The sequence below is a fragment of the Rutidosis leptorrhynchoides genome, chromosome 2 (assembly GCF_046630445.1).
Source record: "Rutidosis leptorrhynchoides isolate AG116_Rl617_1_P2 chromosome 2, CSIRO_AGI_Rlap_v1, whole genome shotgun sequence".
Lineage (NCBI taxonomy): Eukaryota > Viridiplantae > Streptophyta > Magnoliopsida > Asterales > Asteraceae > Rutidosis > Rutidosis leptorrhynchoides.
The window spans coordinates 545,403,545-545,415,770 of NC_092334.1; the positions used below are offsets into that span (position 1 = coordinate 545,403,545).

The following is a 12,226-nucleotide window of genomic DNA, read 5'->3' on the forward strand; positions in this document are numbered from 1 at the left end:
TCTCTTTCATTTGTTCGGGGAATTGAAACCAAGGGTGTTCATTGCGATAGATGTTTAAAAAGTGTGCGAGACGTGATGACACTTAAATGTCTACAATGTAAGTTTGCAATGGATTATGATTGTTTTAAAAGCTACTATGCCCGTTAGGCCGTTATATTGTAGCTGTGTGACACTGTGACTATATATGATGTAAAGTCATTCATGTGAAATAAATAAAATGTTTGTTTAACCAATTGTGTGGGTTGAAAATAACTTTAAATCTGCTACAACAATACAATGATCATTAATTTCGCTAACTGGAAAGTTTATAAGCTGTATTTGTCACATTTTTGTATGCTAGAGGATGTACTATAATGGTCATCTGTTGCACATGTTCTTATGCTAATTACACGAAAATAATACGGGGTAAGCATTATTATTTGTTTCCATATAATTTTGATACATCAAACATGGGTTATCCTGGTGCAAAAAATTTTATTCAACGGTTGAAGCTTTTAGGATGGTCCACTAGTCTTTTCCAATATTGTTAAGCACATGATATTCTGATTACGTGCACCTGGAATGCTCTATGTTCTCGAGTTCTCTAGATTTTAGAAGAGAAAAGAAAATAAAAATTACGAAATGAAAAAAAAAAAAAAAAGGAAGAGGGAAGAAGATTTTATATATTTTCCTTTTCCTTCCTACTCGATCAAGAGCAGATAACCTTTTTTATTGGGAACGGCAAACACACACACTAATTTTTTATCACGACGGGACTTGAACTTATAAGTTCACAGTATTTGATCTATGAACACCAGACACTCAATTGAACAATAAATAAGAATTATAAGTACAAGAATTGAGAGAACACGATATGAAATATATGTTTGATAATATTGATCGTGCCAAAAGATACATCGAATGAAAAGCACACGTCCCTATTTATACAGATCAAAACCAAATCTGGAGATTTGGTTTCTAAAACTACTCTGCTACAAATAAGGAAAAGATAAACTTAAAAACCAAACTTATACGCTAATAACTTTAAAGTCAATCTTCTGGAGATAAACCCGAATCAAAACAAATCTTCTTAAAAGTTAAACATATCTCCAGAATATTCATTAGCTTAGCCATCAAGAAATTTAAAACCGTTGACTTCAATAAACATCGGAGTCTACAACTTCAGACTCTACATCTCCAGACTCTAGAATCTGCAAAATACTTTTTGACTCATCAGATCATAATTTCCAACAATCTTCCCCTATCTGATGATGTCAAAACAACCTGTTCACCTACTTCTTCAACTTTGCATACTCCTTTTCAATCAGTTTACACTTGCTATTCATAAAATGAATTTTCTTCAACATGGACAACTTGCTATACAAGTGATTCAACAATTGTACCCTAAAAGGAAAAGTTTGCTCTGTCTCACATCTAGATAATAAACTGATCAACATCTCAATGCTAGCTCCTTCAAACTGATCAACCCTAAACAACATTCTTTGATTTCCATTTGTCTTAAACATCAAACCATCCAAATACTCAACATACTTATCATCAACAAACTCTAAATGTTCAGGAACATCATACCTTTCAACATGTCCCTTAGCTCTTCTCTCCTTCATCTCTAAATCAAACATTCCACAAAATACCTCATAATCCTTAAAACTTATAAACCCTTCTTCAAATACCAAATGTACCAGCATATAAACTCTCTTCAACACTTCTTGTACAATAACTTGATCATCTGTATACTCCTGGATACACACATCTATGCCTTTTCACTCACAAAAACCCAATCGAACAATTTGATTCAATTTAACTCTTAATCTTCTATCAGGTAAATGAGTCATGGTTTGCAATAAAGTGACACCTTCAAATTCAGATTTATCAACCTCAACCTTGACAACATCACCTTCATATCTTCTGAATCTAAATCTTTTGTTCATCTGAGCTCTTAAATTACCATGTATAGCAGCAACCACAACAGCACTAGTGCTTCCTTGAACATAACCAACACCACCTATTTGAGTATCACCAGCAACAACCACCTGGGTATCAACATCAACCATTTGAGTATCACCAGTACCTCTATCAACAACAACCACCTGAGTATCAACACCTCTATCAGCTATATTCTCCCCCTCAGCCTGATGCTCCCCCTCAACTTGAGCTCTCTTAGATTGCTCCCCCTCAATGCCTTCAACATTCAATCTTTTTATTTTCTCCCCCTTTTTGACATCATCTAAAGGGAGAGTAGATAATAACTTCCAAATTTCAGTTTGTTGATCTTGAAGAGACTTAACATCAGAAGCAAAATCTGTAAAACATTCTTTAACTTCATCAACACCTGCCATTTTCTTTTCCAAAGCTGTCAATCTGTCAGCAATATTTGTCACACCCCCCGCACCACTTGTACCAGCCACATCCTGTACATCCCCAACCATCCTCCTTACCTCCATCAACACATTTTTAGAAATAAAATTATTATTCAATTGGAGATTAATTTTATCAAATTGAGACTGCACACCAGAAAGCTTGTCATCAAACTTTTTAGTCAAAGTGGTCAAAGCCTAGTTCAGGCCAACCATATTAATTGGTGCCTCAGTCTGTGAAGTGTTACCAATAGTTAGGGGTAGGGTTGGCATGTCCTCACAACCTTCCTGTTGAAAAGTAGGGCGATCCTTGGACATAGAAGGATTAGAGGCCTGTATTACACCTTGTGACATAAGTGTAACATTGGCAGCCTGTGCAAGTAAGTGTAAGGAAGGAATATTTGGAGTGGGTAGTGGCAGACTTGAGTCTGAGGTAATAGTAGGCTTGGCCATTGTAGCTGGTTTTTGGATTTGGTTGTTTGAGTTCAGGATTGAGACTTCTTCATTTAAGTTAACTGAGTGGGATTCTTCAGCAACTGTAACATGGGTATCCAAGTTGACTATCCTATCAGATTTAGGTTGGGTCAAAGTACTCCCCTCACCAACCTCTAGCAGAGGTGATAGAGAAGCACTAGTAGCACATTGCCTAATGGATTGTTGATGTGAATCCATAAGTGCTGAATCATATAGGGTTTCAGTTATGGTGATGTTCTCAATATGAACTGGTGAGTTCATAAGGTTGGTTGATTGGAGATTTTGTTCATTAGTAGTGGGAGAAGGTAGGTTAGAATGAAGTGGGTTGTCCTCACTCATACCTTCAGCCTGCTCTATTTGTGAAACAACATGGGGTGGAGTTTCTGGGGGGGTAGAATCTGATTGCTCAGACTCTATGATAGGTTGACCATTGTTGTGATCTTCTGCAGACCCTGATTGCTCAGACCCTGAAGAAGATGCCCCTGCAGATCCTGATTGCTCAGGAACTATAGGTTGGTCATCATGGCCAATATTGACCCATTGCATCATAGCTGGTGTGAGAGCAACTTCTTCATCATTGACAATATGGCTGTGAAACATTCGTGTACTACACTCTGGAAAAGCTGTATACTCATACACACGAAACACCTTAAGCCCATCATATAAAGCTGGAGTCATGGCTTGTTCAATCATAAGACTCAAAATCCTGATAAATGGCACATTATGATCCCTAGGAGTCTTTTCAGTAAGAACCAACAATTCATTAAAGTACAAACGAGCAAAATCAATATTTCTTCCTGTTACTATAGCATGAAACAAATAAGCCTCAAAATCATTAATCTTAGTCAAGCTCCCACACTTAAAACTCAAGCTTCTAAGTACATTAGACAACACAAACATCCACCTGGGTGAAAACATAGTTATCTTAAAAGATGAGTCAGTCAAAGGTTGACCAACCAAAGTAAAACAAGACCTCACAACAGACCTTGATACGATTCTAACAAAATCATCTCGCATAGGAAGATTCAAAGCCAATCTTAAATGATTTTCAGTAAGAACTAAAGTATTGTTACCATTGCGATAAGTGCCAGTGATTGTTCGAGCTTCCCTATTTCCAACACAAGTATACCAGAATTCACCTAACAACTCTGGAAACATAGTCGTTGTTTTAAAGAAAGCATCCTTCAGAGGATGATTTCGCATGAACTGAACCAACTCTTCATAACCTTCGTTAGTAAAGTTTTCAGGAATAGAATCACATGCAACTCTTTTGTTAGCCGAAACCATCACATCCTTGTTTCCTTTGATTTCTGTAGCTCTAACCATGTTAGCAGTGGGTACAAGAACGAATGGAATGAACTTTGATCTTGCCATTTAGCTTTAAGAAAGAGAGAATTTTGAAGATTGAGGGAATTTTTGAAGATGATGATCGAAAAGAGGGATTAGGGTTTTATAATTTGATATTGATTTGAAGAAGAGGAGGGATTAAATACTCCTGACACAATTTCAAAAAGTTACTTTTAACCCCCAAAAGAAGTTACCTTTTACCCCCTTTAAAAATAACCCTTTTCACTTTAGACAAACGTAAGTAAAAACCAAATAAGGAAACAAATATTTCACAAACTTACACCAGTAGAGTAAATCTTTCCAGACTCTGAATAACATGATGTCACCCAGACTCTGAATATGACGTAATCCAGACTCTAATTTTTTTATTTTTATTTTTTACAATAACAGTTTAGAGAGTATCATCACTGGACAACATTTCAGTTGATGGATTTAACATTCCAAGTTGCCCAAGAAGATAAAAATGCCTTTCTTCAGGAAGTGCTTTAGTAAAAATATCTGCCATTTGATCTTTAGTACCAATATGCTTTAAAAACACTTTGCCCTTCTCAACACAATCCCTTATAAAATGATGCCTGATTTCAATATGCTTGGTTCTGGAGTGAAACACTGGATTCTGAGTAATAGCAATTGCACTTTTATTATCACACATTATTGGAGTTTTGGTCAATGATAACCCAAAATCCAAAAGTTGATGTTGCTTTCAAAGTAACTGAGCACAACAACTTCCTGCAGCAACATATTCAGCTTCTGCTGTGGAAGTGGCCACAGAATTCTGCTTTTTACTAGACCAGTTGACCAATTTTCCACCTAGCAATTGACATCCACCAGAAGTGCTTTTTCTGTCTAATTTGCAACCTGCATAGTCTGCATCTGTGTAACTAATTAGATCAAACCCTGAGTCTTTAGAGTACCAAAGACCCAGGTTAGGGGTACCTTTTAAGTACCTAAAAATTCTTTTCACAGCTTTATAATGAGACTCCCTAGGATCTGATTGGTAACGTGCACAAAGACATGTAACAAACATTATATCAGGTCTACTAGCAGTTAAGAATAGCAAAGATCCAATCATACCTCTATAGGTTGATTGACAAGTGAGTTTCCCAGATTCATCTTTATCAAGCTTTTCAGAAACACTCATTGGAGTTCTTAAAGTAGAACAATTTTTAAAACCAAATTTAGTTAACATGTCAGAAATGTAGTTACTTTGGTTAATAAATATGCCTTCAGAACTCTGTTTAATTTGCAACCCAGGAAAATAGTTTAAAGTACATAAATTGCTCATTCTATACTCTTCAGACATAATGTCAGAAAACTATTTTCTTAAGTGTGGATTAGTAGACCCAAAAATAATGTCATCAACATAAATTTGAACAAGTAACACATCACCTTTGTCCTTTTTGATAAATAAAGTCTTGTCAATGGCTCCTCTGGAAAAATTCTTTTCTAGAAGAAATGTTGACAAGGTATCATACCAGGCTCTGGGAGCTTGCTTCAGACCATACAATGCTTTCTTCAATCTGTAAACATGCTTAGGAAATTTCTTACTTACAATACCAGGAGGTTGTTTCACATACACCTCTTCTTGCAATTTACCATTCAGAAAAGCACTCTTCACATCCATTTGAAACACCTTGAAATCTTTGTGTGCAGCATATGCCAGAAACAGTCTAATAGCTTCAATTTTAGCAACAGTAGCAAAAGTCTCATCATAATCTAATCCTTCTTCTTGTCTATACCCTTGAGCCACTAACCTTGCTTTATTTCTAATCACAATACCCTCTTTATCAACCTTGTTTCTGTAAACCCATTTAGTGCCAATTGCAGTTTTACCATCAGATTTTGGAACCAACTCCCATACATCATTCCTTTCAAATTCTGTCAACTCTTCAGTCATAGCCTCAACCCAATCATTGTCAGCCAATGCTTCATATACTTCCTTGGGCTCAATTAGTGAAAGAAAACTAGAAAAGAAGCAATAGTTTGCAATAGCAAAGTCAGACACAGGTGTCTGAGAAGAAGAGCTAGGTTTAGGCAAACCAGTAGGATCCACAACATAATCCTCAAGATGCTTTGGAGGAACTATATTTCTAGATGATTTTCTAGTAGGAACGGCATGATCCAAGGTGGTATTTGATGACTGATCACACTCTTGAATAACAACAGACTCATCTTCTTGTGGAACTTCTTCTGTATGAGAATTATCTGCAGAATCATTTTTCAACCCAGACAAATTAGGTTCATCTGACTCAGACTCTGAATCCAGAGTCTGAACACTGTTTCCAGAAATTAAATTTGACAATTCACCAAGTGCAGATTGCTCAGTGCTGGATGACTGATCCATTTCTATAGAGCTTTCATCAAAAGAAACATTAATGGATTCTTCAATTTCATTCTCCTCTGATTATATACTCTATAAGCTTTAGATACAGAAGAATATCCCATGAACACACCTTCATCAGATTTTGACCTCATCTTTTCAAGCTGATCTCTTTGAATTAAAATATAGCACTTACACCCAAATACATGGAAGTAAAGAATAGTAGGCACCTTTTTATGGTATAACTCATAGGGAGTTTTGCCATGTTTCTTCACAATCAAAGACCTATTTTGAGTATAACATGCTGTATTAACTGCCTCTGCCCAGAACCTTAGAGCAACATTTGATTGACATAACATGGTTCTGGCTGCTTCAATAAGGGTTCTATTTCTTTTTTCAGCAACTCCATTTTGTTGTGGAGTTCTAACAGCAGAGAAATTTTAACCAATTCCAGACTCTTCACAAAAGTCAATTAATGTAACATTTTTGAACTCAGAACCATGATCACTTCTCAACTGTTTAACAAGAACACCTTTTTGAACCTGCTCTCTCTTGATCAAATTGATGATTTCTTCAGGAGCATCACTTTTTGCAGTTAAGAAAATAACCCATGTAAATCTAGAATACTCATCAACAATCACTAGAGTATATCTTTTCCCACCCAAACTACTAGTGTTCATTGGACCAAATAGATTCATGTGAAGCATGTGAAGTGGATCACTGATAGTAGCCAGGGTTTTTGAGGGAAACTTTATTTTGGTCTGTTTACCCATAATACAAGCAGAACAAGGCTTATCTTTCTTGAAAGGCTGTTGAGGCAGACCTCTTACAAGCTTCTTTTTTAAAAGCTCATTAATGTTTTTGAAATTGAGATGAGAAAGCCTTTTGTGCCACAGCCAATTAAGTTCAGGGACAGTCTGAGAGTACAGACATGTTTCTATTCCAGCATCAACAGAATCTAAATCCAGCATATACAAATTTTGAAATCTCCAGGCTACAAGTGTTGATCTTCCTTTAGGATCATAAATAATACCAGCTTTCTTTCTTATTCTGATTTTACAATCTTCATCAGCAATTTGGCTTACACTTAGCAAATTATGCTTCAACCCTTCAACTAAAGCAACCTTTTTAAATGAAACACTTCCAGCTATAACAGTACCATAACCAATAGTCTTTGCAACTGAATTATCACCATATCTTACAGAATGACCTTTTTCTTCAACAAACCCTACAAGATGCTCTTTGCATCCAGTCATGTGTCTTGAGCAACCACTATCCAAATACCACATGTTACCCTGTTACACAAGACACAAAACAAGAGAAAATGGTTAGTTTTTAAGGGGAACCCACTTTTCAGTGGGTTCAGTTGGAGTGCTCTTCACTCTCCAAACAAAAGTCTTGTTTCCAATCCAAATCAACTTGTCCTTAACAGATTGTAAGACACTTTTATTTTCACAAACTTTGGGTTTTCATATCTTCTTAATTTCCTTAGAAAAACAAGATGTTCTTTTAACTGAAGGTTTTTCTTGGCTCTTGATTTTTTTATTGAGCTTAAAAATTTTCTTTTTGAGTTTTTGAATTGTCTTAGCTTATTTTGACTTTGACCTTCTTTTAGTTAACACTTTTGGATCTGGAAAAGTGTTAGTTTCAGAGGATGATTCAGAGTTGTTATTGCAACTTGACTCATGGGTGTCAGACTCTAGGTCAGAACATACACTATTATCTTGAGAGACTAAAATGCTAGAGTCTGAAGGTTTCAAAAGTTCAGACTCTAATGGATTTTTACTTTCAAGTATTATAGTCTCAGAAGGTTCAACTGGATCTAATGACCTTACAAAAGCATTGGTTAAAATCTTTTTGTCACCATCAAATTTTACGAATGTGTTTGGTTGAATGTCAGGTTTGAATACACTTGGATCAACTTCCACATTATTATCTAATATGTAGTTTTCACCTAGTATAGCTTTGACATCATTTGGAATTTATTTGGCAATAGCATCAGAATTCTTTTTGGAAGATACACACCAAGATTTACAAATTGATTCATAGTGTTTTGACCTTTTCATCGATCTTCCTAATTCAGTATTTAATCTTTTAGTTTCTTCTGTGTATGTCATTTTATATGTGTCAAGTTCTACCTCACATTTTTTCAAGATTTTAATTTCAGCTTCTTTGTCTTTGATAGTGTTTTTTAAGATCAAAAATTTGTGTTCTTAACCTATCAATATCATCTAAACACCATTGAAAGTCAAGCAGCAAATACTGAAACATTCTCACTTTTTCATTATTAAGATAGTTCACAAAGTTTTGTACCTTATAAGCAGAAACTTTATTACAAGTAGAGTCTTTATCCATCTTCTCAATAGCTTTCAGATCTTCCTCAAACTTGCTAGAACTACCATCAATTAAAGCCATAAGACACTTATCTTCCTCCTCATCAGATGATGAGTCTTCATCTTCCCATGCTTCTGTGTACAAAGCCTTTTCCTGTTCTTTGTTCTTTGATTTTTCTGCTTCACTCTTTAACTTCATGTACTTGAGCTTATACTTTCTTGCTTTGTCAACAGACTTGTTGGTATTTGAACCTCCTTCACCCTTAGACCAGCAATCAGCAGCTATGTGTCCTATCTTGCCACACTTAAAGCATTTAGCTTTCTTTGGATCAAAAGTACCCTTGCCTTTACCCTTCTTATAACCAAACTTTTTCTGCTCAATCCTTTGAGTCAAAAGAGCCATATGAACTTCCAAATCTTTGATCTCCTCATCTTCATCAGATTCACTATCATCATCAGAAGTTTCATCACTTTCAGATTCAACTTTGCTAGAGTAACTAGAGAACAATTGCTTATTCTTCTTTGTGGTAACCACCAATGCAGCTTCTGGATCTTTAGCAGTTTTCTTAGCATTGATCTTGTTCTTTAATTGAGTTTCCTCAAAGTTTGACAGTATGCCAAACAATTCACTTAACTCATAGTTATCTATCTTTTCACTGATTACCATAGATGTAATCACAGATTCAAAGTTTGAGGGTAACAGTTCAATGAACTTTTGACACAACACTTGTTGTGTTTTCTCTACCTCAACACTTTCAAGATCATTTATCAGAACCTGAAATCTTGAATGAAGATCACTCAAAGATTCTTTAGGCTGAGCAGCAAAATTTTCATAACATCTAATCAGATTCTTTTTCTTCTGAGTCTTAACAACAGTGACTCCTTCATAGTCATTAAGCAACAGATCCCATATAGCTTTAGCAGTCTTGGCATGACTGATCTTTCTGAGAATTGGAACAGTAACATCATTCCCAATAATACTCCTTATTTTGCTATCTAGTTTGTACTTGATAGCTTCTGCTTCAGTCCACCTTTCTCTTGGTGTTTCACGAAAGTAGGCAGGTTGAGCAGCAACAGTATCTGTGGCAGGAACAACAGCTATCATAGAACCAGGAATAATAGGTCCTGTTGTAAGAACATGCTCAGCTTCTTCATGAATAGATCCTAAAAACCATAGGACTTTCAATTTCCAAGTTGCAAAGTCTGTGCCATCGAATATTGGCACACCTTTTCCAGCCATAACTGGAGTAGGAATGGTACTGGTAGACATATTTATAAAAATATGGATCGTTTGTAAAGATTACTGTAATAGTATTTACACCTTACCCGCTCTGATACCAGTTATAAGTTCACAGTATTTGATCTATGAACACCAGACTCTCAATTGAACAATAAATAAGAATTATAAGTACAAGAATTGAGAGAACACGATATGAAATATATGTTTGATAATATTGATCGTGCCAAAATATACATCGAATAAAAAGCACACGTCCCTATTTATACAGATCAAAACCAAATCTGGAGATTTGGTTTCCAAAACTACTCAGCTACAAATAAGGAAAAGATAAACTTAAAAACCAAACTTATACGTTAATAACTTTAAAGTCAATCTTCTGGAGATAAACCCGAATCAAAACAAATCTTCTTAAAAGTTAAACATATCTCCAGAATATTCATTAGCTTAGCCATCAAGAAATCTAAAACCGTTGACTTCAGTAAACACCAGAGTCTGCAACTTCAGACTCTACATCTCCAGACTCTAGAATCTGAAAAATACTTTTTGACTCATCAGATCATAATTCCCAACAGAACTCATAACTTTAACTAGAATCAACTAACTAATCTTATTTACCCCTTTCTCTGCTTCTCTTAGTTTTGAACTCGGGATGACATACATTTAAGTAAAAAAATCGACTAAATTGTTACAGAACGAGAATTAAACTTATATATAGATATATAGAATATAGATGTATCGATCATTACACAGATTCATATGAAACTCATTATTACATCTAAATTCTACCTATGTTCGAATATTCTTTTAGATTATAGATAATAGTAGAAATGAATAATACGCTCGATTTTACATGATCTCAAATTTTTGACAAATGAATCCTGAATAATCAATGGTTACAAGATCAACCTATAGTTCTCTTAATAAACAACTCGAAACAAGTATTAGAGTAAAATTGATTTTTAATTTTGCTTGACTTACTAGTGATTTGTTGTTATATCATCTTCCCAATTGGTAGCTTGTTTACCGATCTTCTGTAATGCTTTGATCACATCTTCATTTGTTACATTCCCTATAACCATCACCTTGTTCTGTTTCGTATCGATATCATAGGCTTCAATGTCTGCTCAAATAGCATAACATAGATTAGTTACATCAACTTCAACACACTTACACCATTCTATATATTTCAATTATATTCGACCAATCGACCCTCATGTGGTATCCACCAACCAATCCTACCAATCAACGATCAGCACGAGAGGTAAATCATGTGACCATGATTAAAAAAGACACGGTGATGAGATTTGAACCATGGCCTCCATTTGTATATTGCATATGTTGCAACGTTCTAGTTATGATCATACACCACATACTTAGCAGGACAAAAATGGGTTAGGACCATCCTAAGCTAACTACAACCAACCTATCATGGATCTTACTCCTTGTGTTTAGAAGACACCATGTAGTATTGTTAAGTCTGAGTATTTAATGAAATAAAAGCATGAGTTATAGAGTATTTAATTAGTAATTACCTTCAAATTTCTTGATGGTCTTTAAGATCTTTTTAATGCATTCTTCACAATGTAAACCAACCTTCAATTCCACCACCTATTTCAAGAACAATTATGAATAATTAACACTACATAATAATTGAATTAAAACGTAGAAATGTGTAAGTACAAAACTCACATTAGCCATTGTTGAAGAAGTTGTAGAGAAATATGTACTTTACTAGGTTATATATAAAGTGTTGAAAGGAATTTGTTGGCAAATGGAGGATATATAAAGAGTTAAATAAAGTGAAGAACTAGATTCTTAACATCTGGATGCCAATTTAGCTTCACTTTTTGAGTTGTTTTGAAGGGGACTTGTTAGCCAGTACTCACCCTACACTTGGGCTGGCCTTAACCATTAAGCTGTTGGGCATATTCGACTTGTTTCCAAACTGAGGTTTATTGGGTTGAGTCCAGTTTGTTAAGTTTATTAGTAGTACCTTTTCATCTGAAGAAAAGTTAAATTTATAGTGCTCACTCGTTTAAAAATGAAACCGTGTCAATTGCAAATGCAATTAATTACCGTGAATGAGATGTGATCCGTATACCATAAGTAGAGATGACAATGGATCGAATATGAATTGGGTGATGCCGTAGTGATATCC

The 12,226-nt window shown here is 35.2% G+C and overlaps 1 protein-coding gene across 2 annotated transcripts; it reads right to left on the reverse strand.

Annotated features, from left to right (window-relative positions):
• Positions 1 to 429: 429 nt before the first annotated feature.
• Positions 430 to 11,810, reverse strand: LOC139893025 (copper transport protein CCH). Of its 2 annotated transcripts, none has more exons than XM_071876164.1 (4): positions 11,758 to 11,810; positions 11,601 to 11,676; positions 11,047 to 11,188; positions 430 to 583 (listed from the first exon to the last, which is right to left on the reverse strand). In XM_071876164.1, coding segments are annotated over exons 1-4 (228 nt in total). In that variant the 5' UTR covers positions 11,767 to 11,810; the 3' UTR covers positions 430 to 582. The 2 variants fall into 2 exon arrangements, with proteins under 2 accessions (XP_071732265.1, XP_071732264.1); XM_071876163.1 differs by lacking the exon at positions 430 to 583 and adding an exon at positions 10,810 to 10,946.
• Between the last annotated feature and the right edge of the window lie 416 nt (positions 11,811 to 12,226).

What these genes read in the sequence shown, in the direction of transcription:
- LOC139893025 (XM_071876164.1), bottom strand. An exon ending in GACCATCAAGAAATTTGAAG is followed by an intron (nt 11,189 to 11,600) that starts GTAATTACTAAT and finishes CTATTTGAGCAG; the next exon opens with ACATTGAAGCCTATGATATC.